The sequence below is a fragment of the Strix aluco genome, chromosome 8, assembly GCF_031877795.1.
Source record: "Strix aluco isolate bStrAlu1 chromosome 8, bStrAlu1.hap1, whole genome shotgun sequence".
Lineage (NCBI taxonomy): Eukaryota > Metazoa > Chordata > Aves > Strigiformes > Strigidae > Strix > Strix aluco.
In genome coordinates this window covers 31036005-31063996 of record NC_133938.1, presented here as the reverse complement: position 1 = coordinate 31063996, position 27992 = coordinate 31036005, and the positions used below count along the sequence as shown (strand labels likewise).

The 27992-nt window shown below is 43.3% G+C and overlaps 1 protein-coding gene across 2 annotated transcripts; it reads left to right on the top strand.

Annotated features, from left to right (window-relative positions):
- FAM20B (FAM20B glycosaminoglycan xylosylkinase) lies at nucleotides 1-27992 on the top strand. 2 transcript variants are annotated; one of them, XM_074832981.1, is made up of 8 exons: nucleotides 1-80; nucleotides 9483-10013; nucleotides 12775-12861; nucleotides 14797-14906; nucleotides 17114-17285; nucleotides 19977-20168; nucleotides 22447-22506; nucleotides 24254-27992. In XM_074832981.1, the coding sequence occupies exons 2-8, from the start codon at nucleotides 9637-9639 to the stop codon at nucleotides 24483-24485; spliced, it is 1230 nt and encodes a 409-aa protein (XP_074689082.1). In that variant the 5' UTR covers nucleotides 1-80; nucleotides 9483-9636; the 3' UTR covers nucleotides 24486-27992. The 2 variants fall into 2 exon arrangements, with proteins under 2 accessions (XP_074689082.1, XP_074689083.1); XM_074832982.1 differs by lacking the exon at nucleotides 1-80 and adding an exon at nucleotides 863-992.

The window sequence follows — 27992 nt, the reverse complement described above, 5'->3', positions numbered from 1 at the left end:
CCGGGCGGCACCATGTTGGGGAGCTGGCGGGGGCTGGCGGCGGCGCCGGCCGGGGCCATGGAGCGCGGGCGCCGGGCGGGGTGAGTGCGGCGGGGCGCGGGCGGACGGCCAGGCCGCGGGGCGATCGGCGGGGGGACGGGACGGGGCGGGGGGAGGCCGCTCCCGCGCCTGCCTGCGTGGCTCGGCGGGGCGGTGGCACCTGAGGGGCGGGCACGCCCCTGCCGCCTCGCCCTGCCCCGGGCACCGTCCTGGGCCCGGGGGGGTTGGGGTGGGGGGGAGCCCCCCGGCGGGTCCCTCCGGCGCACAGCGGGGCCGGGCCTGCTCGCCGGGGGGGGCCGGTGGGGGTCGGGCGTCCGCCGCAGGGGCTGGGGGCCGGTTGAGGAGCCCCGTGGAGAGGGAGGGAGGAGCCGTTAGAACCGTTACGACCGTTGGCCAGAGGCGCGCCGCGCCCGCGCAGGTGCGCAGCTGCTCCGCCGGGCCCGGGCCGGGGCGGGGGGGTGGGAACGGGACCGGCGGCCTCCTGCCCCGCGGGAGGAGGAGGAGGAGGAGGCGGCGGCGATGAGGTCGGGCTGCGCCCCGCGCCGGGTCCCGCAGGTCTGAGCGCGCCGCGGGTGTCCGCGGTCGTCCGCGGTCAGACATCCCCTGCCTGGGGCCTGCGGCTCGGAGGACGCGCTGGCTCTGAGCACACCCGCCCCCCCTGGAAACCCCTCTGCGGTGTGCCTGTGCGGCAGGTCATGGTCCCCCAACCCCTCCCGGTCTCGTCCGTGGTCAGCGAAGGACTTGGCGGACGTCGCCAGAGCAGATGTGACCGTTTCCCTGCGCCCTCACGTTTCCTTCCTCTCCCGGGTCCTTGCTTTGGGCTGGGGGGGGGATCCCGCGCGGCTCGAAGCCTGCTGCCCCTCTAACCATGTAGTCACGCGTGGGAACAGCACGGTGGGCTGGCTCACTACTTGCAGCTTAGCTAAGGTCATCGTCCGCTTGGGAAAAATAAGGTGCGTATTGTTCAGCAGAAACGCTGACTGCAGTTAAAGCCCTGGGTTTAACGGTTTTTAAAGGATGTCTGTCTTTAGATCCTTTCTGGATACAGATGTGTATAAGCAGCACAGCTGTTTTGGTTTATGCTAGCTGAGGCCCTGGTCCTACACATACGTACGTGCTTTGGGGTCTGAGCAAACAGAGAAAACTAAAATGCAGATTCTAGTCTTGCAGTGAACTCCACGGGAATAGATCCCACCTGGTACTTATTACAGAACGGGGCATTAGTACTGCGGTCTTCCTTTAATTTGAAAATGACTCCATGCACCCCTTTATGTCCTTAAATCTGACCTACATAGTTGCAACAAGATTTGTTTCCGTTTGCAGTACAAAATCTCAGGAGGGTGAGGTGGATCTTGTTTCCTCACGCATGAACAAGTTGGCAGTTCAATTCTGATACCAAAATCTCTTGTCCTCTGGCTTGTTATCCACTGTCTTTCTTCTTGGGAGAGGGGAAAATTGATTGAAGCTGTCTTATAGCAGAGTCAGGCTGTTTGTTGACAAATGTCAGATGGGTATATGGACCCTGGTTATATTTTTGGTGCCCATCTTATGTATGAGCTGAATAAGTGTAAGAGCATCAAGTTGAGAAGGAAAACTGCAGGATTTTCTTATTGCTTTGGTTTCACTTCCAAGTTGAACAAGGCTTCCTAAAACATTTCCAGCTTGCGTTATTGTTGTGTATCTGCCCCCGATGGCCCAGTGAAACTTCAGTAACTGGGATGGGGACAGAGGGGGAGTTGTTCCCTTAGTAGTGAGGTTGTTTTCTGACCTGGTCCCGGCAGCCTGTGCTTCGGTACCCTCGGCTCCTGCCCGTGTCCCGTACCGTTCCACTTTACAGTACTTTCAATTCCTTCCTTCTCGTACAGCGTTTCCAGCTCCCTCCTTGTACCAGCTGTGCACACACTGGTTGCCCAGATGGCCAAGGCGAACAGACAACTGTTGAGCTAACACTGCAGCCTTTCCCTCAGCGCTCCCCAGCTGCCAATTTCCAACAAACACATAAACTCTGTCTTCAAAACATCTACTGTTCTCTCAGATGTGTTTGAAATTAACCAATGGATCCAAACGCTTACCAGTGAAAAGTGTGATTATATAAACTTTGTTTCCATAGGAAACCAGGCTTGAAAGAAAGTTGTTCTGTGAGGAGAATTAATGAAAGCTGGTTTCCTGAGGACTTGTTTGCCACATCCTACCATAGTAGCTCCTGCCTGTCTCCTACCACTCTCAGGCCTCCAGTAGCTTCTCTCTCCCCAGGACTGTGCCCAGGTGCCGCTTGTGTGCGGATCTGCCCCGTCTGTATGTGTGCGGCCAGCTGAGTCTGGTATTCCCGTTTGCTGAGCGGCCAGCCAGCTGCTGGGAAAGATTGAGGATATATACTGAGTTGTCCTGGGCTTCTTGAGGTTTCTGTCCTCCATCTGACCAGCTGTTTTTGTAAAGCTCATGGACGTATTCCTATGACAAATTTGGCAGAAATGTGGGTAATGGATTCTAAAGTTACTAAGGAATATAATGGGGCGAGGTGGACAGACATGGACAGAATTGCTTCATTTCTCTCAGAAGACGTGACAATAGATCAGGCAGTTACTGATTTTTACAGTTGCAGGTATAGAAAATGCTGTGGTTAAAATGCTTGTGATCTTTCATGTTTATCTATATCCTAGCTCTCAGCTAGGATGCAGTTGTGCATGCAGAAGGTTTGAGCATAGACTGTCACAAAGATTTTGCCTATAGATAGCGAGGCTTTTAACAGAAAAAGAGATGGAGAAATAGCAGATAAGTAAACACGCGTGAAGCCTTGTGCACTGGGTTACTAAACTCGTACACAAACTAGGCAGCGTGCGGAGAGTGGAAGTGACAGAATGAGTCTGAAAAATCTAAGCAAAGGTCTGTGGGAGCCTGCCTGTGAAAACCAAAATAACAAGGCTTATGCAGAGAGGGAAAGCATGAGCTACCGAGGAGTTGGCCAGAGAGAGGAGGATAGGAAGGAAGATTGATCTGGTGAGACTGAGTTATGTTTTGGGAAGAGGAAAATGTCCCTACTGTACCGACTGTTTCTTCAAGGCATTTTCCGGGATTTACTGGAGAGCTTTTAAAGACCTTTTGATAGGAGATCCCAAAAGGTATAGTGTATTTAGGAGAAAACATGCATTTAGACAGGAATTAGAGCATACTTAACCGTATTTATTTCAGACTGGCATCGTTTGAGCCCTGATATTTTTTGTGTATTTGTGCTGACAAACTAAACCTTTGCCTGCCCTCAGACCTTATCTGTCATTTGGAGCATAACAAAATCCTTGCAAATGGTACACAAGTAGTTTTGAGATAGTAGCTTTCTAGCTCTATGATACAAAAATAAGGTTACGGTAGGTGGCATATCGTTGATCTTGTGACTCCAGTAAAAATTGTTTTCTGGGATGTGGTCCTCTGCTACCTTTGTAGGCTGCATATTATGGTAGCTGTGATTTTGCTGCTGTTTGTAACAGGCGAGTTTCATGCTGCTTTTTGAACTGAGAGTAAACTGGTATGATGTAGGCATTTAATGCTAGTAGGCATGCTTTAGTTCAGGCATTTGTGTGCACAGTGACCCCACTGTGATATTTAGAAGGTGCTGTTATTTGGATATTGACTTGGAAGACTTGTTACTTGCTGAGAATACAGACTTGGCTGTATGTAATGTGAGACAAAATTGATCAGGAAATAGCCCAAAGAGGCAGTGAAAAACAGAAAGTATTTCTTACGCAAACCTGCCAGTTGACTACACTATTAAAAAGCTCGTGTGGTTGTTTATTTCCATTTTCTTTTCCAGGTTGATCAGGAGTATGGTAAAATGGTAGAGGGAGAATGAAGTTTTTCTGTACTTCTGTAACATGGAGTTTGGGTGGTAAAGCAACAAAACTCTTTGGATTATGTCTTATGTTTAGTAATGGTAGCTGGAGATAATGCTAAGCAGAAGCTCAGGAAAAGAGAAGACAAAACAAAACACTTAGAGTTACCTGACCTTGGTAAGAGATCAGTGTGGTGTTGTGGGACTGGAGGTACATGGAGATTACTCCGTCACTGTATCACATTAGCTCTGGTCAGACACTTAAAAATGTACTTGACTTCTGAAAACTTTATTTGGGTTTTTCCTTCTCTGATGCCTTCTGGCTCAAACAGCATCTGCTATCATTTGTGTACCCTGTATTCTCATGACTTCTGTAGAAGTAAGCTGCTGCTCTGTCCTCTCACCCCTTTTTGTCAAGCGTGAAGACCCTTGCCTTGTCCTCTCACCCCTGCCAGTTTCTGGAACTATTTCAGTTTTGGGTCTACTTCTGAAGTTATCCCTGGGTTTACTTGTTTCATTGTCCTAGACCCTTTTGCCTTTCGATCCACAGAGTTCTGTTCAGAACTCATCCTGGTTTTCCCTTTTTAAAATGTTGGGGGGTTGTTATTATTTCATTTCTGTGGCCACCTTTCCCATCTCTGTCCTTGTTCCAGGACCAGCTTCACACTTCCTGAGCTTTCATAATCCTCTTTTTCAATCTGAGTCTTATCCAAAGATTTGTCCTTTTCTTCAAATTACTTTCTTCCAAAACTGTAAATATTTTCTTACACACCTCAACACTGTCTCTCTTGCCATCTTCGATTTAAAACAAAGTTTAAGTCCTCGCTCTCCACGGTAAACTTCTTCATGAAGGGATTAATTTTTGTTGGCTCACACAGCAAAGAGCATAATGTTGGCACCTGAGGAGCAATGTGCAGACTCTGCAGCTAGCCTGTGAAATCGATTGCATAGCAACCTCCGGGGTGTTTTGTTGTTTGTTGGAGAAAAGCAGCTGATGACTCATTTCGGCAGATGTCAGTAAAAAGTCAGAGCCAACTCACCTGCTTAAAGCTACAGAGAGCAAAATCAGGGAGTAATTGTATAACTTGAGGAGAAATGTTTGATGAGGATTGGTTGTTCGCTGAAGGGAATTACTGAAATGTCTTATAGCAAATATTTAATTTTTTTTGGTAAATTCTATCTGCATCATTGGTGGTTTTCAGCCAAAATTAGTTTCAAAGTTGTCACAAAAGATGAACCAAGTAAATGACCTTTAATTTTAGTGGTGGCTCTAGTTATATTTTCCCCCCCATACCCCCAAGGAGAATACCCCTAGAGAAACTCAGCATTCCTGAAAATCAGTGCCCAGCTTGAGCTCCAAAGGTATGAAACATTTCTGTCCCATGCTTTGGTTGGCAGACACTGGGCTACGAGGCTTTCTTAAAATATATGTGTACATGTATACATATCTCATAATAAGGAGTAACGGTTCTGAAGTGAACTGTGTTCTTCTGTGTAACTTCTTATAAACTCTAGTGGATCTTAAAAAGTAATGAAAGCAGATCTTGGTAACAGCAATGTTCAAAATGAATTAGAATTACTAGTTTTAAGGAAGTGAAATCGTGAAGTTACAATGAGAGGGTACAGTTACAGCCTCATTTGCTTTAGTTGCTTTCTTAGATTTAGGAATATTATTATTTAGGGCTCTCCTCCTGGGTGAGTCTGTATTTGCAAGAATGAGGGCTTTCAGGTCAGGTGCATCTTCCTTGTCTGTGCTTCTCAATCGCACGCTTGCAGTGTAATATTCAGATTGACATGCTGTTGGGAGAAATACAGGCTGCCTAAACAGAACTAAGGTGAACAATAATATGTTTTAATTTCCATATAAACTGATTTCTTGTCTTTCACTGTTAACACAAGCGCTTATTTTCCAGTAGATTAAAATCAATCATAGAATCATTCTGGTTGGAAAAGACCCTTGGGATCATCGAGTCCAACCATCAGCCCTACTCTACAAAGTTCTCCCCTACACCATATCCCCCAGCATCTCATCCAAATGACCCTTAAACACATCCAGGGATGGTGACTCCACCCCCTCCCTGGGCAGCCTATTCCACTGTCTGACCACTCTTTCTGTGAAAATTTTTTTCCTAATGTCCAGTCTGAACCTCCCCTGTTGGAGTTTAAAGCCATTCGCTCTTGAATATTTTTTCAGAACGTGACTGGCTCTCACTTGGCTCTCACTCGGGCTGCCTTCCGCAACTCACCATCTTCTCTTAGTTAAAGCCGAGCCAGCCTGGGTGAACTCTCAAGGGCTGCCTTCACACATACACTGACATAGCTGAGAGCAGCATTTTACCTGTTTCTGCTGTTCAGAGGCATCTAAAGTGCCTATCGTATTACATGCAGAAATGGTAACTCATCCTTTCTCACTAATTTCATATCAGGGCACTTCTTGGGGCACAAATCTCTGCTATTTTCACCAAGAAACAGGTACAGCAGCAGCCGCCTTTATTGAGCTTCCTTATCTCAGAAGGAAATTAAAGCCCTATTCTGTAGAAACATTGCAAACAGCACAAAATACTTCAGGCCCCTCAACCATCCCTTGTATGATCAGGGCCTCATTGATCAGGGTTTGCTATCTCCAGAGATGACCATAATATTTTTTTTATGGGTAGCTGCTCACTCGAGTTCAGGGACAAGTTCACTGTACCCAAAAACTCATTTGTCTCTCACTACCCCTTAGGTGGAGAGACAGGTTTTCAGATACCTGCTATACGGATAAGATATTGTGAACAAAATATGTGGATCACTCTAAAGACAAATAACTTTTACTTTGTTTGTAGAGTTACAAACAGTCACACTGTCATAAATCTGGGGCTATAGAAAATGAAACAATGTTGGTTTTGCATCACTGAACTATTTTGGAAAGCTGGTTTGAGGGGAAAAAAGTGTTGGGTGTTTTTTCAAATGCATCAATAATCTTCCATTTAATTTATATACCCACAGCTGTCAGCTACCTCCAAACCCTCTTAGTGCAGTGATACGGAAACATTTCTACTGAATATTACGCAGTTAACAGGGGACCACAGTACTAGTTTGAAGCATCCCTGAGACTTGGTAGCCTTCTTTCACCCTACCCTCTACCCTTCATGGGGTTTTTATGTGGCTGTAAGTGGTTGCTATTAACATTAAACCACTTGTTCACATTTCAGTTTTAACTCATTGTCATTAGGAGACTTTCACTTTCGTTCCTGCTTCAGCAGACAGGTTTTATAGGAGGTGTTTAAGAGGCAAAATGTGTACCTTGGGAAGGGCCAGACTGAACTGAGCTGTCACCTGAGAAGGAACAATGATGGCAAAAAAAAAAATCAGATGGTAAACTGGGCTAAAAGCCATGCTTCTGCATCATCAGTGTTTTGCCTGTAAGTTGAGTGGTGCTCAGCTTAGTGGCTGTGCTGGGAAGAGTGATTTTGAAAACAGGAAGATCTGACAGTTTGTTACCAAATTTCCTTGTCCCTCTTGGTGGGCTCTTTGTAACTGTTTCCAAGCGTTTCAGCTGGTTACTTTTTGTTGGGCTGGCCTGGGCTGTAGTGTTACCTGCACCTGTAATAATCACTAGTGCTGCTGTCAGGAGAAACGCTTGTTCTTGGCCTCGTGGTGAGCCCTCCTCAGATGCTTGTGAAACTATTTTGGAAACCAGATTTGGGAGAAGGAGGGCTGAAGCCAGAAATTAATAAATAAAAACATTCAAGCTTTAACTCTGATCAGGTCTTTCATGGAGTTCATTGCATGAAGGTCGGAAGTACGTGGAGGACAGGGCCATTTTTTGGGGTGACAGCGCTGGCTTGAGTAACTTAAGGTGCCCCTCTGCAGATAGGTGGGCATTGCAGACACTTGATGGGTCATCTCGCACTGCTGGAGCTGCTGTGCTGCCCTCCCTGGTCTCTCCCACTCGCACTGGTAGTGGCGTTTTGTAGACAGGTGATAAACTGCAGTTGGCTCAAAAACTAACAATAGTAGGTGATTCACACATAAACCAAAGAAGGTGGTTAATGTTTGGGTGGGTCGACGACCTGGATGGTCAAACTACCTTGTTGCTGGGTTGTATGAATGCCAACACTGACTCGCGGGAAGGGGTCAGCTATAGTCTTTGGGAAGGTGGGAGAGCCATGTAGCTGGGAATTAGGGAAGGGGTCAGCTATAGTCCTGATTTGTTTAAGGTGGTGTGGTGTCATTTTTGAACTTGCATGTGCTTTTATGCTAGCACTCTCGTACTGTGCCAAACCTGCTTCTGCATTGATGGCTCGCTCAAAGCATGTGCCTCGCTGTGATCTGCTGTTTGCCACAGCCTTAATCTTTGATGGAGATGTACCTCAACGATACGCTCAGGGCCCTCAGAACCATTGTCCCCCCTGTAACCTTTGCAGGCAGGGCACTGTGTCCACACAGACACTGAAGATGGCTGTGATCTGTTGTTTGGCCAGCAAGTCGTAGTCTGGTTGTCCTTTGGTTGCTGCTGGTAAATTAACTTAGCCTGTGCAGCTTGTTTTTCCCGTGACATGATTAATAGTGACTGGTTTATACACTTATTGTTAAATCACATGAGAAGGCTTTTTTATATTAGTCCTACCACAGCTCAGGGTGCCATTTGTGGTTTTCATGATTAGCATAGCTCGTGCAAAGAGAAATCTCTGATGGCTCTGAGCATTTCTCAGAGATGTGCCTTAGTATCCATTTCCATTTGGGTTTTGACCACATTAAGCTAACATTATGAAGATAATTTCTGTCCTCATAATTGAAATACAGTTGATTAACTGTGTGTTACATGGTCCTTATACACCAACACTGTACTGGCAAAGGCTTGTTGAGGGGCGAGACATCTTGTAGCCCATTGTAAATATAGAAACAGATGTGGCTTTAATTGTGGTGTAGGTGAGGTTTATGAGAAGAGGCACTATTTCAGGGGGTTTTTTTCTTGTTAATTTGGTGTTGAGATTACAGATATTTTGTATATTTTTTGTGGTTATTGGTTTTACAGTTGACTGCAGAAGATACATAGTTAACCACAAGGAAGTAAAGATGTCCCACCCCTTTTCTTTTTTTTTTTTTTCTTTAAGAATGAAAAAAAGATGGGTAAGTTATAGTGACAACAAATGAGAGGCAGTAAACAACTTAAGTCTATTCTGTCCTTATGTCTTGTACCTTCAGGAAACTAGGCTGTGCAGCTGTTCTTACTGGTTGTCAGATGTCAGGAAATCTACCTGGGAGCGCTCTCTCGAGGGACAAATCTTTAGGAAACCAGAGGTCATGGATTCTGGTTACTAATGGAAAAGTGTTGGTGAAATTGGAGCCATCAACTGAAACTACAATTCTCTGCAAAAGCCTTGGCCGTGGTAGTTGCTGTTACGATTTCAGCTGTGTAGTGAGTGATGCTCTCAGGGCATTTCCCCTTTCGTGCAGATCACTGAAAGGCTACGGGAAGACAGCAAACCCCATGCGTTTTAACACAAATGTTTGGGCTTTTGGGTACAAGTGTATGTAAATACAGATTTTTATGTTCCAAGCATAAACTTGATTTTGAGTTTAGTGGGATCTGCAGGAATACAGTTTTGTAAGTTTGTGTTTTGTTTATTTTTAGGGGTACCAGAAGATGCTTCAGTGGTGATACCTCTTTCACAATGCAAGTTATGAATGAAATTCATTAACTAACATCCCCTTCCTCACCCTGATCTCTGATAGACTTCCTGTAACACTTGGAAGAAAGGGTCAGGGGAGAAGGGTTGAAGGTCACCATGAAGCTAAAGCAGCGAGTTGTGCTGTTGGCCATCCTCCTTGTCATCTTCATTTTCACAAAAGTGTTCCTCATTGACAACTTGGACACCTCAGCTGCCAACCGGGAGGACCAGCGCGCCTTTCACCGTATGATGGCAAGCCTCCATGTAGAACTGGACCCCCGGCTTGACCATACCTTGCAGTCCCCTTGGGAGATTGCAGCCCAATGGGTGGTGCCCCGGGAGGTGTATCCTGAGGAGACGCCTGAGCTAGGGGCTGTTATGCATGCCATGACAACAAAAAAAATAATAAAAGCTGATGTGGGATACAAAGGGACCCAACTGAAAGCTTTGCTAATACTTGAAGGAGGACAGAAGGTTGTCTTCAAACCCAAGAGGTAAATATTGCCTTCAATGACTGAATTAATAGCTACTTTCTGTATTTATTTTTTTGATCTCCATGCTGTTGCATTAATGTTTAAGTTACAAATTTACACATAAATGGAAAGGCCGCTCTGTTATTTGTGTGACAGACAGTATAGAGCCTTGCTGGTGCTCTAGTAACATCAGGTTGCTGTGCCAACTGTCTCTCAGGCTCTATAATTTTGATGCTCGAAGCAGCCTGTCTCGAGGTTAAAAGAACAATCACCATGTTCAGTCCTGAGGGAATGTTGGCTGGATCTGATGTTTCTAAGCAGTATCTTCCTGAGTGTGGAAGTGAAGGTTCTGGCAGTGCGGAGACAAGTCTTGCCTGCTCGGTCTGAGTAAGGGTCATGTCCAACTGCCATGAGAGAATGCAGTTCAAGAACAGGGAAGGAGTGAAAGTTGACAGTGGTCTTAAAAGAAGATCTGGGTGTCTGATGAAGCTGCATGAGAACTGTAAAAATGTCTTGGTAGGTCAGAGCAAAAGCCCCTGGGTTTCCTGTCCGCCAATAGTGAATACTGGAGGAGCAACGTAAGAGCGGGCGGGTAGTGATACTTCCTCAGTATGGCCTCTGTACACAGTGATCCGCAGGAAAATTTGGCATGATTGAACATTTATGAAGAGCGTTGTGCAGTCTGTAAAGCTTTTTGAACTGTTTGCCTTCAGGGAAAAAGAGAAGAAAGATGTAAAAAAAGGAAGGCAGGTGTGTTTTATGGGGGTGCACTGCAAACGTAAAGTGTTGTCAGCGCTGAATGCGTACATCTCTCTCCAACGGATATTGGGTTGAGCAAGCATGAAGTTTTTCTGTCATGTTAATGAATGATTAGGGAATGAGAAAAACAGTCTGCCCTCTACTACTTCATTTCACAGTCCTGTTTCTGTATGGTCAGCTACTGGTCTGGCTGGAGCTTCACTGTGGGGCTAGGCTGTGTTTAAACAGTGGGCTTCAGGCAGAAGTCTTGGTGGAACAAAGGCAGCTCATCCAATAAATGCAGTAACAAGACATGCCACTTCAGTAGTGCTTTCTGTGTGAGTGAGTGCTGTAAAGCGTTTCACCAAGCATTAAATTACGTTCCCATAATGGAATGTCTGTACAGGTGAATGCAGTGACTATGCTCCATCAAGGACATGTGCAGCTGGGAGTGTTCGTAGGAGCACTAGACAGTTTATAGGAGCTCCCGACAGTATGGCCCTAACTGTACTGGTATACCCGTGTTCTGTTTGTGACTGCTGAGTAGCTAGGCTTGTAGGTAGAGTATTGTTCTGTCATTGCAAGATAGTCTATTTAACTAGCTTTTGACCTGAAAGGTATGTCAAGGTTACTACTAAAAACCATTTTGAGAAAACTTACAGGTTGGGGAGGAATGAATTCTCTTGTTACTTTTGCTCTAGAAAGGACTAGATGCCTATTGTGCACGGAGGCAAGAATTTGGTTGTGTTTTACCAGTAAGTTTTAGCTCTGCAGCTTTCAAAATGTGACCATGTTTTCAAAAGCCTGCTGTAAGTACATACAAAAGACCTGACTTCAAGGACAGGTTCTGAGGGTTAGCTGTCTCATTTCAAAATTACTTGAAATCCAGCCTAAGTTAGTAATGATTAATAGTTGCTACCATCACATGCTAGCGGTATATGTGAAATAAGATGCTTGTTTGGTGTAAGTTCCAATTTGACAGGAATCTGTCATATCGTCGTCCCCAAAACTCCACCCCATCCTGCACTGGTTAATTCTCTTTCGAGCTGCCTTGCAGAGAAGCTAAAGCATTTGCTCGGACTGATGAAATGGACTGTCATCTTGCCCCAGATCTTCTCTGAGCAGGATTAAAACGTCAAAGTAGAGCACTGTGATTTCTCTCACACTGTTGCTGCTGCTGCTTGAACCTGAAGTCTGTTGGAAATAATCCACTATACACAATTTGATACATAGATGGAAAAGAGAAAATAGGCAATCTAATTTGGCCTTACTTTATTTGGAAATGTACTGCATTTCACCCATTTGCTCGGTATTGATTGTGGTATTTTGTGCTCATCTGAAGCATGCTTCTTAAGCAATATCTAGACCTGATTCAGATGTCAGGAATCTCAAAAATTTGTTTGCCTTGACTATTTAATAGCGTCTATTAAAAAGGAAAAAAAAGGCAAAAAGCCCACCACTTCACCAAAACATACTATTGTTGTTGTAATGAGTGTCTAATTTCTCTTTCTTGTTGTTCATTATGTCTTTTCTACACCAGAATAAAGGGTCCTTTTATATCCGGTATTGTCCTCAGGTTCACGCTTGCTGATCTTCTAGCTACTAAAGATTGCATTTGGCATTTCTTCCACAATATTAGATTGTATTTTCATGTTCATCTACAATCCATTCTAACCCCAGAATCGTTTGTGGAGTTGCTGCTTTCCAGTTTAAATAGTCCCCTGTTCTGTAGCTGGGTCTGTGCTCTTTGTTCTTAGATGTGACTTGGCATATGGTTGAATTAAAACTCATTAGTTTCAGTGGGCACCACTTCCCAAGCTCTTGAGACCACTGTACGTTACTGACCTTTCCTCCTTATTTACTACTTCAACAGTCTGTATGCTGTTTAATCTCATTAATATTTTTCCCCTCTCCCATTGGCACTCATTTTGAAAGTGACCCAGAGTCTGTTTAACATAGCACTGTTATTGCACTTGTTACTCCAAACAGCAAAATTGATGGAAATCCTATATGAATCACTTTATTTGACTTATTTCAATTACAGATATGCCAGGGATTATGTAGTGGAAGGAGAACCATACGCTGGCTATGACAGACACAACGCGGAAGTGGCAGCCTTTCACTTGGATAGGTATGGAATTATTGGGTTACCTGGTTTTATTGTCTCTGGGAAACACGTTTTTCAGAGTCGGGGAAAAGGAGCACCTTGAGGAATACACCTCACATGTGAGCTGTTTCTAACCTGCCAGTATAACATGTTGAAGCCAAAAATAAAAATTAGCTTTTTTTGTGAAACTTCATTTCAAAGATCCGTGCAAGATTCTAACATTTAGGACTTTTGTGAAAAATCTGAAAAGGAAAGTGAGCCCTGAAACCACTGATACTTCATATTATATGGAAGATGGATCTTAGCCAAATCCTGTGGAAGAGTCTGAAATGCTGAATGTATGTACTATGTTAATGCCCAGTACACTAAAAAGTTAAGTCTAATGTCTAGACTAATAATTTAGTCTAGCCTAAATATTAATCTGTGTATATCCTAGAGGAAAAACAGCTATTCATATATTTATTGTATTCAGGGGTACCCAGGTGATTTTGTGGACCTGAGCTGAAGGTACAATTACCAAAAGAAAAACAAAGTTATGGGACGTACAAAGAACAGGTCAGAAAAAGCAGTGACCAAACATTGTAAAGCAACAACTCAGAGCCTCTTTCCAGTGTCCAAACCCCTCTTTGTTAGCTCTTCCTTGCTGTCTGTTTGGTTTTGTGCTTGTTTCTCTGGCCTTTCTCTTCTCTCTGTGGGCATGCACCTCTCTATTCTTCAAGAATACCTAGCAGAAGTTACCTGCCCACATAACTTTAGTACGTGCCTTTGTTCTGAATGGTGACGGTTACATATTTTGTCTGAGGATGCCATTGTTTCCAGAAGGATCTGAATCATACTGTATGTTTATCACTAATGGGGAGGCTGTGCTATCCAGGATAGTGGCCTTTCAGCTCTGGGTCTGAAAACACAGGGACAGGTTTTCCAGGTCTAAGCTCTGTGCTTGTTTACTTGGAACACCTGCATTTTCTCAGGCTCTACGTAACTCTCTGTATTGGCTGTGAATTTTGTCTTTATGCATACATGATTTGTTCAGGCAGACATTTTGTGTTGCCCTTTCTTAGAGGTATATTATACTTACAGAAGGGGGCTGAATATCTAAAAAAATACTTTGCAGCTGTTAGAGTGACTCGACTCAATATCTCTGTGCAATGTAGATTGTCCCTTTTTCAGAAGGGACAGTCCCTTTTCAGTCTCCTTTTCTGAGATGCAGACTACTAAAAAGATATCAAAAGTACATTAAGAGAGTTGGGGCTGACATTGTACTGATATTTGTACTCCTCCTTTAAGCACTTCTAAAATTCCATTAGAATACCCAAGTCATTTGTGGTCACAGACTGTGGCAGACATGGGAGTGGAGCCTGGATCTTGTGACTGCAAGTTTTATGATTATTCTTCCCACCTCTCTTTTTTTCCAGACACTTCAGGCATTTAGTTTTGTTCTCCTATTCTCTCTTTCCTTCTCCCCCTCATGCCAAACAAAATAACTCCTAGATTGTTTACTTTCAAGTATAATTGAATCGGGCTTAAACATAACATTTTAATAGATAGTAATTCCCACAAATTATAAATGATCTTTCCAGATGACCAGCCCAAAGGCTGTACGGTTACTGCTTCAGCCTGTACATCGGACAGATGATGGATACCTTTGGTATGAGGTCTAATTTCTGAGAGTTGGAGCATGGTGCATCCTGTGTTGCTCTGCTGTAAATGCTCTAACAAAGGAGTGTGGCTGATGGCCTATAAAGCAAGTTTAACATCCAGGCACTTAAGAAAAATGAGTTTTCTTACTTGGCCTTGGAGAAGAGAGGAGGTTGCTGCAGGGTTCCAACTTTGTTTTTTTGGTCTCAGTCATCTCAATTTCAGACAATGACACAGAGACTGGGTGTTTTGTTTTGTCTTCATTTAGAACTTCTGCCTATGTTGCAAATTCTCATGTCATGTTTTTTCACCCCAAATCAGAATTCTGGGTTTCCGACGGGCTCCACTGGTGGTTGGCAGGTTTGTGAACCTACGTACAGAGATCAAACCAGTAGCCACAGAGCAGCTTCTGGGTACCTTCATGACTGTGGGTAAGTGGATTCCATGGAATGTGCAGCCTAGTAAAGAAAAAAGTGTTTAATGGGGAAAAAGAGCCATGGGAATCTGACACAGTTAACTACGATACAAGAAGCTGGTGGGTCTCTTTCTGTGCCAAGAGAGATCGTAACACTTGTATAACCCCATTTGGCGGGGGAGGAGGACTTGATTTTCTCCAAGTAGTTTTTCCTCTGTGACTTCTCTGTGTTCCCTCATGCTGCTGTTACAGATGGGGGATTTTTTGAGTAAGAATTTTCTCTCTGCTGTCAGAGGTGGTTAGAAAAGTCTATGATTAGACTTGAAAGGAAAAAAATTTAATTGTATTTCAATGTGAACACAGTGGTGATTTGGGATAATTTATAGAGTTGATGCGTCAGTTGGTATTGGATGTTGTTTGTGCTACATCAGAGTCTGCTGAGCATTCATAACTAAATGTGTCAGAACTTCCGTATGTTGTTTACAGTAATAATGCTGTGAAGGGCACTTAATGGGAATTATTAATGTGAACTCCTACCAGGTGGTCATTAAGCACCAAGAAATGACTTATGCTGCAGCCTTAACTCCTTCAGGCTTTCATAAAATATCCAATTATTACTTTTTTTTTCCCTAATAAGACTCTAGAGGTGATTGTTCATTACAGCTGATAAATATGTGTGCCTGTATATATTTCTATTACTCTTGGTAGTCTCACCTACTAAGTTTGCCTAACACTTTCAGTTATAAGGTGTAACTTTCAGATGAGAGTAGCTCTGCCTTGCCAAACCCTTTTTGCATTCGGATTGGGTGTCTGCCTCAGGCAGACTTTACTTTTTCTAATTTCAGCCCAGTTAACTAAGCAGTTTTCTAGCAGGAATGCTGACTTGAAAAGTATAGCTCCAGAAATTTTTATTGACTTTCCTTAGATTTCTTGGAACCACCTGTTTCTGTAGAGCATGAACCAAAGAAATGGCTGGATGTGGGGAGAAGGTTGTTGTCTCTTGTCAACCCAAATTTGACTAAGTTTATGAGGTTTTGAAGAACAGATAATTCATGCATACTCAGTGCAGATTTGCTAGAGTTGCAGCTAGAATCTCAAAGAATTCTGTCTCTTGCTAGACCTGCTCCAGGCCACGGATAGGAAGAGAGACTTGCAGGGCTTTCCATACAAATAAGAGATCTGATCTGATCTGCTGTAAGCTCTGTGTTGTAATGATCATCTCTGATGTCCTCAAGTTGTCTGACTGGGGTAGTGGGAGCACAAGAGCCGGGTCTGGATGGAGCACTGCAAAGGAGTGCTGGCTGGCTAAAGGATTGTGATGTGTAAGGATGGAAGGTGAAAAACATGTCTTTCAGTGAGCTGGGCCTGGTTTGTGGGGATGTTGGGTGTAGGGCCAAAGGAAGAAAAGACAGGGAATAAGTGGAATCACAAGGAAATGAGACATAGTTGAATAATATTTTGGAAGAACATCTATGAGTATGGAACTGGGATTAACTTGGCAAGAGTCAAGCAAAGGCAGGTTAGAAGGGTGAAATTGAAAAGGTTAAGATACAAATGTTAATCTAGGCTATGCAGATTACTTTATGCTACAGGCTACGTAGGCCTTAACGGACTGAAGACTACAGGGTTTCATTGTTCCACTGCTGTCAGAAGACACTGATGAAAGTTTTGACGGATCTGCATTCCTAGATCATGTAAGAATGACAGCTTGTTTGTGTTTCCCTGGCTGATGAGCTCAAGTAACTGAGACGTGTAGCAGCTCTCAGGGCTCCAAATCTGTTTGAGTTCTGCTTAGTCTTTTTTCACTTGTCTCTCTTTGGTCAACTTTTTCAAAAAAGGGGGAAATCTGACACATGAAGTGTGAAATACAAAAAACAAGCAGTGCTAAGGTTGCAAAGTCAAGGTCCGAAGGACTAGGAAGGGATCACAAAAACTTGTTGATAGTGTAATGTATTAACTCCCAGTGTGATTAAAACATTAGAAGATACAATTACTCTGTCCTTTGAATATTAGTCTTCAATGTTGCTTTGAATCAATAGATGTCTATTTAATCTCTTTTTAGCCTCTCCCTCCCAGAGATAGGAAGCATGAGGTCAAGTGCAGTGAAATCCTATTGCAGGGAAGGCTCTGCTGCAACAATATGCTCCTGACCTTCAGTTAGCATCCCTTGGATTAAATTCTGCTCTTTTGATACCTCTTTTATTTTTTTACTTTTTTTTTAAGGTAATAACACTTGCTTCTATGGGAAGTGCTACTATTGTCGGGAAACAGAACCAGCTTGTGCAGATGGGGACATCATGGAAGGGTCAGTGACTCTGTGGCTACCAGATGTCTGGCCTCTTCAGAAGCATCGACACCCATGGGGTAGGACTTACCGTGAAGGCAAACTTGCCAGGTATGAGAACATGATACGGTTATTCTTTATATGTGATAATTTGTACTGGAACTACCCTTCCAATACTGTGGCTAATTAAGGACCAAGTGTTCTCAAAACCTAGAGTTTTGCTAACAGCTTTCTTTATATGAGAGTAGAAGTCAAGAAGTCTAGGATGAGATTTTAATTTAAAATGAGCAAGAAAGAAATCTTAATTGTTTCCCACAATACTAAGTGCTGTCCTCTTCCTACTGCTTGGCTAGAATAGAACTCCACCATGCAGTCACTCCAAGCTCTGAAAATCTTGCCTCAGGGCAAACTGAGACTCTTCTCTTGTGCCCCTAGACCTTCTTCTGACATGGTGCCTCTCTGTGGCCCCCTAAAATATGGTAGCACTGTGCTATTTTCTGCCAGACCTGATGTCATGGTCCTTGTAGTTTGTTTCAAGAGTTGTGTAGCTGGTTTAGCTTAAGTAGGTAGGCACTGAAACATTCTTCTTTCCTTTGAATACCATCAGTATTTGGTGACCATGCTCAGCCTCTATAGAATGCTTTTAGAGAAGGACAAACGTGGGATCTAGCAGTCTTGTACAATAGATGTAACACGTCTGAATATTTGGGTTGGAGATGTTTTTGCCATGACCAGAGCAAATGGGTTTGAACTTAGTAAATTTTTCCAAGTCTGTGTCCTGGACAAGTGATTAGAAAGGGATTTTTAGTCCTTGATCTAAAATATTCATTGATTTCCAATGACGTGATTGTTCTCAGAAAGATTCTCATCCAAAGACTTCATTGAATTGTTTTAGAGTATTAAATGTACAGTTTGATTTTTGAGCAACAGATGTTATCTCCTTTCCAACAGGTCAAACTCAGCTGTATGTAGTAATGGTAAATTGCAGTAATGAATGGACTGAATTTTTTTGGAGGTGTTTCTTTTTTTGAGAGACTGCTTTTCATCATAAACTGCCTGCTTACCCTGATGCCTATGCTGATTTGATATTCACTGTATTTTAAACTTACTTGCTCTTGCCTCGTTCAGATGGGATTAATCGCATGGGTCTGTTGTTTTGCACCTTGTCATGTTGCGCTTTTCACTTTGAAAGCATCAGGAGAATTAAATGTTCTAGATGTCATGCTCTTCTTTCTCTGTGTCAGGTAATTATGGGAAAATAACTCTGTGGGAATTTTTTTCCTGATCTAGCTGCTTCTACTCTGTCCTGAGTTGACCTTTTGAACATAATTCATATAGTCACATTAGTGTACATAATTTTTAATGGACGTGTAATAGATAAAATCCCTGACCTTTGAAGTCCTGTGCTAATACAGTCTAAATGATCAGAAATAAATGTTGGAGAAAGGTCTGTCTTGAATGAATGGCAAATGAGAAGAGAGGGGAGCATAGTATGTCTGAAAAATTGTTACAAGGAGATTAAGTAGTGATCTAAAGTAAAATGAGAGAAACACTTGAGGGAGAGAGGGATGTAGCATAAAAGAAATGTATCCAGTACAAGGAGAAGTACCTTCTGAGACTTCTGCCTTGTGGATTTGTGCTGTAAGTTGAATGTGAGTTGGACCTTGATGCAAAAGAATGATGGAACTAGAGACAGCATTTGAGGAGTGTGTCATGTGTTAACAAAAACGCTGAGAAGATAAATTTTTGGTCACTCTGATTTGGATAACTGGAGGAAAGATGGGATGTTGGAAGCTTAGGCTTCAGACTGTAGAAGGTGAGGTGGGGTATGTGGCAGTTCTCGTAGTTAAGTTCTGATCTTCTTCTTGTTTTTATGACTCTCTGCAGTTTTGAGCACGTCAGTGATTCTCTCCAGTTTGTGTTTCCTCCATTTCTGTTTCCAAGTCACAGATGGTTTAAGGCATTTCCAACTTAACTGCTGTTTTGTGAAGGATTGTTTCAGTCTTTACATGGAAGATGTTATAGATGTACTTGTTATTTAGGTTGACAGACAGAAAGGATATACACCAGAGATTTGGCTGTTTGGTGGTGGTGTTGAGTAGCTTTGAAAACTGTAAAGAAGAAAATGAGAGAATTTAAAATCTTAGCTTTGGAGAATTGAGACATAACATCTGTGTTGTAAGACCACAAGTGCATGCCTAGGTTATGTGTGGAAGTCTTGCCACTGGAGAAGGTGGTGAGATACTCTGAAAGGAAAGTAGAGAGGGAAGAGACAACTGTGAGTGAAGGAGAATGAACACATATGAGGCCCTTCTCCTCAGGACAGAGGAGGTCATTAGTAACCATGATGAGGTTATTTGCATTAGAAAGAAAAAATGAAGAAGATAGCTGGAAAGCAAGACAATAGAAGGCAATAGAAATAGACACAGTACTTGAAGTCCTTAGTTAGGAAATTAAGGGAGGCAAGTCATGACAGTAATCTTGCCCTGGGGCAGCCCAACCGCTGCTGAATGGCAGTGAAGAGGCAAACTCTGACCTTGTTTTCTGTAGGAAGGTGATGTGTAACCTTGCACTGAAACTACAGCTTGCTCCATACGCTAGGGTGTTAGTACAGGATTTACTCTTTTAATAAAACACTTTTGTCTGGGTCTTTCTTCTTTATATAGCCTTAACTGCTACGCTCACCTTTTCTTTCTGCACTTGTAAGCGAATGAAGGGGCAGCTGTAAATTCTGTTTGTGTACAGTGATGGTTGGTGTGCTTTCCTTGAAGATTTGATTTGGCTTCTCTTGACGGCCCACAGGTGGGAGTATGATGAAAGCTATTGTGATGCTGTGAAGAAGACTTCACCGTATGACTCGGGCCCTCGTCTCCTTGATATCATTGACACTGCCATCTTTGACTATTTGATTGGGAATGCTGACCGGCATCACTATGAGAGTTTCCAGGATGATGAAGGAGCCAGTATGCTCATCCTCCTGGATAATGCCAAAAGGTGAGGGTAAGGGAAATCCTGGTGGCCAGGCAGTGGTGAGCACAAGGGCACACATTTATCTGCACTGTGTCTCTCTGTTTTCTTTCTGCCACTACTTTTTGTATTAACACCTTTTTGTACTAAAAATCCAAAGCTTTCCTTCTCATCAGAAATTACCAAATACTAGGGTCCTTCAAAGGCTGTGGTGCTTCCTCTGTGCTCTAGATACTATGACTGCTTTGGGCAGTCTTACCCAAACTACAGAGATGCCCAAATTAGCACAGTATGACCTTTTTTTCCCCAAACAACTTTCAAAGGTTTGCTTGTGTCTCTCCTCCTATCCCCAGAAAAGCCACTCCCTTTTATGCTTTTGATTAATGGAAGATTAAAAACTTGTGATTTATTATTTACCAGTGAGTATTAGTGAGTGCCATAGTAAAAGTAGATCTTTTCAGAATGTGTCTCTGAATAATTTGGCATTCCCTGCCTTCTGGATATATGTCTACTCTGGCTTTAAAAGGTTAAAATGGAGATAGAACTGATTTTGAGAGCAAAATATGATGATGTCTTGGGTGTGGACATTAACTATAGTCAAAACAAAAATGGAGCATGTAGTAACTGAGAAGAACTGATGAAAAGTCCTTCTTGAAGCCAAACATTACCACGCACATGTGTTTAAACTGTGAGTTGTTCTGTCTTTGCTATAGTTTTTGTATGTGGCTGGTATAGTTTCAGTTAAAAATCCTATTGAAGATACAGCCTTGTTTAAATCATAACAATTGGTTTAATTTTTCTTAAAACCAGAGATAATCTATTCCACTTTCTCATGATTTAGTCCAGAGACTCCCGAGTTGTGTTTTTTTGATGGGTGCTACCATCTGCAGTGGCAGCGAGTTTCCCCTTCCACAGATGGACCAGCTTCTGCTGGTTACCTCTGGTTGTTGCTGTGCCAGGCCCTGCTCTGCGGTGGCTTTGCATACTGCTTGTACAAAGAGCACACAGCACTTGAGACCTCTGGGCTAGACAGATCCTTGGGAGGCTTGGAGTTACCATTTCTTTCCCCATATGCCTGCCTGCCTGCCTTTGTTTCTAATTTGTCTGCAGCGGCCAAGTTGAGTATTTTGTCTTTATGCATCAGCATGTTTGGTAACATTTGTTCAGTTACATCAGCAGGATGCGTTCCACCTTGGGACTGCTTAATTATTGCTGCTTTCAGACTGCTTTAGGTGAATTTGGCAAAAATTGTCTTTCTATAATGCTGTGGTAGTGCGTTAGGAGGAAGTTAATGTTTTAGTCACTGGAAGTGAATATAGTAGTTGAAGGTTGTCATACCTTTCATTATGGTACGTGCTTATAACGTTATGAAAACATTTCCAGTGGGGCTTTGCATGTCCAGAAGTAAATTGTTTTCTTGAAAGCTTAAGTAAAGTTCTTTCAGCTCCTTTGAGATGAGGGGTAGGGGGAGAGGTTTTTCATAGACTCATAGAAGATCTCAAGTTGGATGAGACACATAAGGATCATCAAGCCCAACTCCCTGCTCCTTGCAGGACTACTTAAAACTAAACCAGATAACTAAGAGCATCATCCAGATGCTTCTCAGTGCTGTGACCACTTCCCTGGGGAGCCTATTCCAGTTTTTAAGGTACAAATAACAGAATTATTTGAGCAGAGCAATGCCAGACTCCTACAGTAAGTTATCTTTATTGAGGGGAAAGTTCTTAGTTGAGAATAGCATTATAAGGAGGGTGAAACTATTAAAAAAAAAAAATCATGTCTTTAGATGAAGCTTGAAATACTATGAAATCCTTTTGGCAGGCTTCCCTTAGAAAGTGTGGTCATGAAATTTTAAAGCTGGTCACCTTGTTAGTTGAACTGTTGATCTAAGCTTGGCTATCTAAAACAGCGTGTGGCTGCTATTTCATTCATTCCCTCTCCAGCTGTATCAGACAGGCAAAGCTCATGCTCTCTATTTCCAGAATAGCAATTATTCCTTTTCTCTGCTTCGCAAGATGAGCTCAATTTCTAAACTCCTCTTGAAGTTCATTTCTAAGGTGCCTTGGTCTGATAAAGAACTAGGTACGCTGGTGTCACTTCCATTTACCTGGTACATTAGCTGATGCTGTTGAGAGTTATATCTGTAATTGGTCATGGCCTGTTTATATTTTAATTTAAATTATTTGATCTGTTGGAGCATGAAATTGCCTAGTATTGATTTTTTTGCATTCTTTACAAATCTGTTGATGTTGAGAATAACATTAAGAGTTCAAATGGTTCACTTGGTTTTAATTTTGCTTTTCAGCTTTGGAAACCCTGCTCTGGATGAAAGAAGCATCTTGGCTCCTCTTTATCAGTGCTGCATGTAAGTGAAATGCAGGGATGCTGTTCATTTTGCTTATGCAATTGCTGTCCTTAGGTTTGCAATGTAATTAAATTTGAAGCCTTCTGGCAACTTGAAAATGTTCACTCGAGTACATAGCGCTTTACTTTTTTGAGGTACTGTGTTTGTTTGATGTATTGTCACTGCTCAAGAAGCTGAGAAGTACGTTTTTATTAAGGTAGTAAATCAGACGGTAGGCTGTAGGAAGTAGTCTCGTCTCCAGGTCGCTGGTTCAAATCTATCCTTAGTCAGTGTGACAGGTCCTTTGCATCTGCAGCTGTCTCCATCCAGCTCCTGCCGAATGCAAGTTCACATCACAGTTTGAGTTCTCCCTGACAGAAGCTAAGGACTCAACATGTCTGGCAACTTAACTACCTTCATTTCCAGCTCTTCTTTCTAAACAAGACTGCAGTACTGCTCAGGGTGCTTCTTTCAAAGTGAAGTTTGCAGATTTTTGCAGGATTTTGTTTCCACTTTGGCCTTGGGAGCTGTCCTTTTGTTCGTTTTATTTTTAGAGGCCGTGACTTCTTGATTTCTGTTTTCTGTAGCCGCTCTCTCACCAGGGCATTGCTACTTCTCATTAACAGATAAAAGTACTAAGAAGAAAAATAGTGATACGTCTGTTTCCTGCATCTGTTACTTCAAGATAACATTAACTCCTTTAAGCCTTCCAAATTAAGCTATTTAGTTGATTGCTCCTTGATCCTATCCTTGGAGGGTTCTGTCTCCTGAATTCCGTGGGGCCTGTGAAACCTGGGAACTCTGCAGAAAGCCTGAGCTCTCACCCCCTGCTCGCGCTGAGCAAGGCTCTGTGCATGCTACACTACACTACACCTGGCCTACATTCTGCAAGATTCTTGCAGAATCCGTATGGAGAGCAAGTAAAGGAAATTACTTTCAAATTCTTTAGTTTTCCTACATTAATTTTAAATGCCTTTTTGATTTCCTGCTTTATGAGGATCTCTTGGAGTCTTTCCCATCTAGATTCTCCCAAATGCAACCAGAAGAGAAGTTTATGTATATAAGAGACTTTGAAGTTTCCTGCTTTTCAGACACCCTTTGTTTCTGATACCAGGCAAATAAGAATTCGTATGTGTAATTGTTCTAACTACAGGTTTGTTACACTTGCTTCTATTGCTGGCTTCTTTAGAGGCCATCAAAAGCCAAGAGTTTAGACCAGTGGTGCTAAAACACAACAATCTGGGGGAGAATCCCAAGAGACTTCACAGAACAAGACAGTTTAGATGGGCTGACATGAACAAATTCAATGGCCAGTGAAGCAGAAAGATCACTGCTGTGTTCCCTTTCTTGGAAGTTCAGTCAACTGACTTTTGTCCTTTGTGATTAGTCTGTTGGTCAGTGATGCTCTTCCTGAGGCGACATGAGTTTTGTGTTTGAATTAACAGCCAGACTGTTAATTTTCTTTCCTTTTCAAACTGTGTTCGGGAGGCCTCAGGACTGAAGAACTTCCTTGCTAGAAGTTGAAAGTGTTCCTGTATAATATAAGAATTAGGTCACATTCGATTCTTTCTTCTTCACCTTCAGTTTTCCAAGATTCACTTAGATACTGCGTATAATGCAGTTACACCTGGACGCTCCCATCCCGGCACCACTTTTGTACTAAGATTCCGTTTTTGAGGTAACAGGCTCCCTCACGAGGTTGGCTTTGGTATTGCTGGTGGGACTTGAGCTGGACAGTGGTATGGTGACGTGTTTGTTTCTTTTGCAGCATCCGGGTTTCTACCTGGAACAGACTCAATTACCTGAAGAATGGAGTTCTGAAGTCTGCCTTAAAAACCGCTATGTCGCATGACCCCATCTCACCAGTGCTTTCTGACCCTCATCTGGATGCCCTAGACCAGCGGCTTCTCAGCATCCTGGCTACAGTGAAGCAGTGCACAGACCAGTTTGGGCCAGATGTTGTGCTGGTGGAAGACAGGATGACTCTGTCTCATTTGTAATTGTAGTGAAACACCGATGAAACTCCTTTTTTAAAAACAAACAAACAAGTGATAGAAAAACAGCACAATCAGTTCGGAAAGGCTGTGGCCGAGATGGACTGAAATGAACAGGAAAGCTTCCAAGCCAGAGGAGCAGAGGTGACACTGGCTTTTACCTTGGGCTGACAGCAGTGAGAGGTGGGAAGTTGGAGCCTAGGACGGCTCAGTACCCGTAATGCCATCTTGGCCGTTGTGGTGTGTCCATTGCCGGCAGTGGACATTGCACTGGATAAAAATGGCTCTTGGTGTTGTTGGAAGTGTGTGGAATACAGACGCTAATTTTTGTGGACTGAATCTAGAGGGGACAAATGGAGATGAACAGTATGATCCTCTCCCCTTCTCTTCCCCACGTATACTCTTGCGAGTTTTTGTCTGATTCAGGGTTGTACATAATCAGCTGTGAGCTGGTTAGGCATTTTACTGCTTCTTTAAAGAAAGAGGAAGTGGTGAATAAAATAATTATTAGACTGAAGAATTGTGCCACCCCCCCGGGGGTGGGATGTTCTTCTGAATGCCATTAGGGGTGGGAGAGGGGACCTCTGCTGCTCGGTTGTCTTTTCCTTGATAAAAGGCTGGGAAAGGGGTTTGCCTCATATGTGATAATGCTTCAGTGTTTTTGCTGAAGTCCTATCAAAGATTTATCCACAGGGTTGGAGATTTAGGGGAGGACAGGGTGGTTATACAGCACTTGGTAATTAAGGGATTAAAGTAAGTTTCCACGTGTCCTGTCACTGTTTTCCATTTATAAGGAATCTGGCAAGGTCTGAGTAGACAAAATATCCTTGCAGTCCTGTGTCCATATTAACTGAATTTTCATTATGTTGTAGCTGAGGAGGAGGAGGACAGACTGTCCCTGGAATCAGGTTCTGGTTAGCGAGGTCATGCTGCTTACTGTGTGCCCTGTTTAATGTGGGAACCTGGGCGTGCTGCACTGGGGAAAGAGGTGTGTATCACTGGACTTGCCAGTTAGCAACAGCCGTGGGCAAGGCCCTGGAGTGGAGCGAGCCCTGAGCTGTGGTCTGTCGTCTTCATCTCACATGGACAGAGCTTCCTGCTGCTCGATGTTGTAACCACAGCTCAGTGCTGCTGTTTTGTGGAAGGCCAGCAGTTTTTCAGTCCCACCGTTTACCTGGCCTGGCTTGTGGCTGAGCTGTGAGCACTTCCAGTAAGTTTTCTGCCTTCCCCAGCTGCTTCCTGCAACACCCACTGACTGGGGTGGTCATCCTGGGGTCCTCACTCCTAATGGTTTTGCTGTAGATAGGGGAGAGTTGGTGTAAGTTGGCTTTTCAGGGCAGACTTGTAGCACTCACCTTGTGCTAGTCCTGTCATCCTTCAGCACTGCGTCAGCCTGCACTGCGGATGAGCTTGTGGCCATAAAACTTGTCACGCTTGTGGTAGGTCTGAATCTGTGTCTCCAGAAGGGAAGCAACTTCATCATTATGTTTCCAAATTTAACAGCTTTGCATCGATTTCCAGTTCAGACAGTACGGTCCTTAGAAGTAAGGAAAGAGCTCACTTCCCAAAGTGCTTATGTATTATTGGACTTGTGAGCAAGAGCAGCAAAATGTCAGTTTAAGACCTTTTCCTTGATTTGTCTGTCAGAACCTTTCTAGCTCTGCAGAGCATGGTGGGCAGGTAAAGAGCTCTTTCCTGCGTGCTCCTGCTGCCGTACCTGATCAAAGAGGTGTTAGCGAGAGAGTTTTATTTTAAAAATGCAGCTTTATTTTGTTGAAGTCTTATTGCATGAGCAGAGTATCTTGAAAGTAGAATGCAATTGTTTACCTGAAATTGAATTTTATGCTGTTCTAGATCTCTTCTGGACTTGGCCACATCACAGACCCACCCCCCAGTCAGGATGGGATCTGGAGTTATTTATTGGTGTTACTAGTCAGGGCTGTAACGCACAGCCAGCTTTTAGGATGCCGGTGTTAAGCTAGTGCCTATTTATTGCTGGACTTGATAACATAACACGTGCTTTAGAAGCCGTGGTCCTTCGGTGAGTTGAACCCCCCGGCGTGGCCTGTGCCCTGCGGGTTCCCTGAGGGCAGAAGTGAGTGTGCTGAGCTGGCTGGTCGCGGGGCTGGCAGTCAGGATTCCGTGGTTGAGCGAGACGTTTTTGAGAAGCGCTGTGAGCCAGCGGTTAGGTGGTTAGTGAAGGCTTTGTTCTGAAGCAGAATAGGTTGATACTGAGGCATTTTGGCCTAAACTGTTCCCCAGGAAATTGAAGATGATTTACACAAAGGGGAGACGGTGAAGCACATGGTAATGGCTTATAGCGTTTTTAAGTGTGTTCTTCTCTTTGAGCTTAATCATGAGCACTTAATATTTTGGGAAGGATCTACGAAAATTCGATGTTTTGATTTCAATGTGATCACTCTCGATCGTTTACATTTAATAATGGATTCCAAAAAAAGTATTTCTGTCTTTATGAAATTAAATTAGTGTTCAGGACTTACATATTGCTTGTTCACGGGGCTCTAAGCTGAAGCTTTTGCCATCAGATGGAACCTGGGGTAAGTGTTCCCCTGGTATGAGTGTCAAAGATTTAAAGCAGTGTATTGGTTTACCTGTGAACAAAGGTCATGAAGTCCAGCATCATCAGTAGGAGGAAGCAAGAAAGAGTTGCTTTTTTTTTTTTCTTCTTTTTTTTTTTTTGTTATTTTGATGCTTCTGGTCACTGTAGGCACCACTGGAGCTTGGTGTTCTGCAGCAAAAAAGAAGAATAAATTCCTCTCTTACCCAAAATCAGGAAGATGTGATTCTGGCCTTGTGATAACCTCTGGCATTTTGGCAGTGATTGTTGTTTTGCTTGAACAGAGACACCTGAGAAATTTTAAATTGTAACCATTGCAAAGGAAATAAGAAGCAGCACCCACATGCAAACAGGGTCTGCTTGAATCTCTGAAAAGTAGCGTCGTTTGTGAGGCAGGTGCTATGCTCTGTCGATGAGGTTTTCATAACACCTTCTAATTCTTGTTCACTGTGCACACTGTAATTTGCTGGCTCCAGATGTTACAAAATGGTTGTGTTGCGGATATTAGTAATATCAGAGTGCTTGAAGCACAGAAATCAAGAACTAATTAGAAAGAGAGCATCATCAGCCATCTGCTATTTATCTCCTCCTTCGTAAGTCAGCAGCCGGGCTGGAGGAGACATTGAAGTCGACTCCTCTTCCAGCAGCTAATGAACTGGAGTGTGTCTTGCCAAACAAACTTCAACTGAAAAATACTAATTTATTAAGAAGGTAATTTATTTGCTGCGGCAGCTGGAGCAAGATGCTCGAAACAGACACCCCTCTTGGAGCTGTCAGAGGATTGCCCCGGGGAGCAGCTGCACAAATGGAGGTTGCTAATAAGAAAACAGAATGCAATCATGACTTTCTACTTGTATCCCCCAGGGTCAGATTCCGCATAAAGCAACATTGTGTGAATAAAGATTTTAATAAAGCAACATTGATGGATTGTTTAA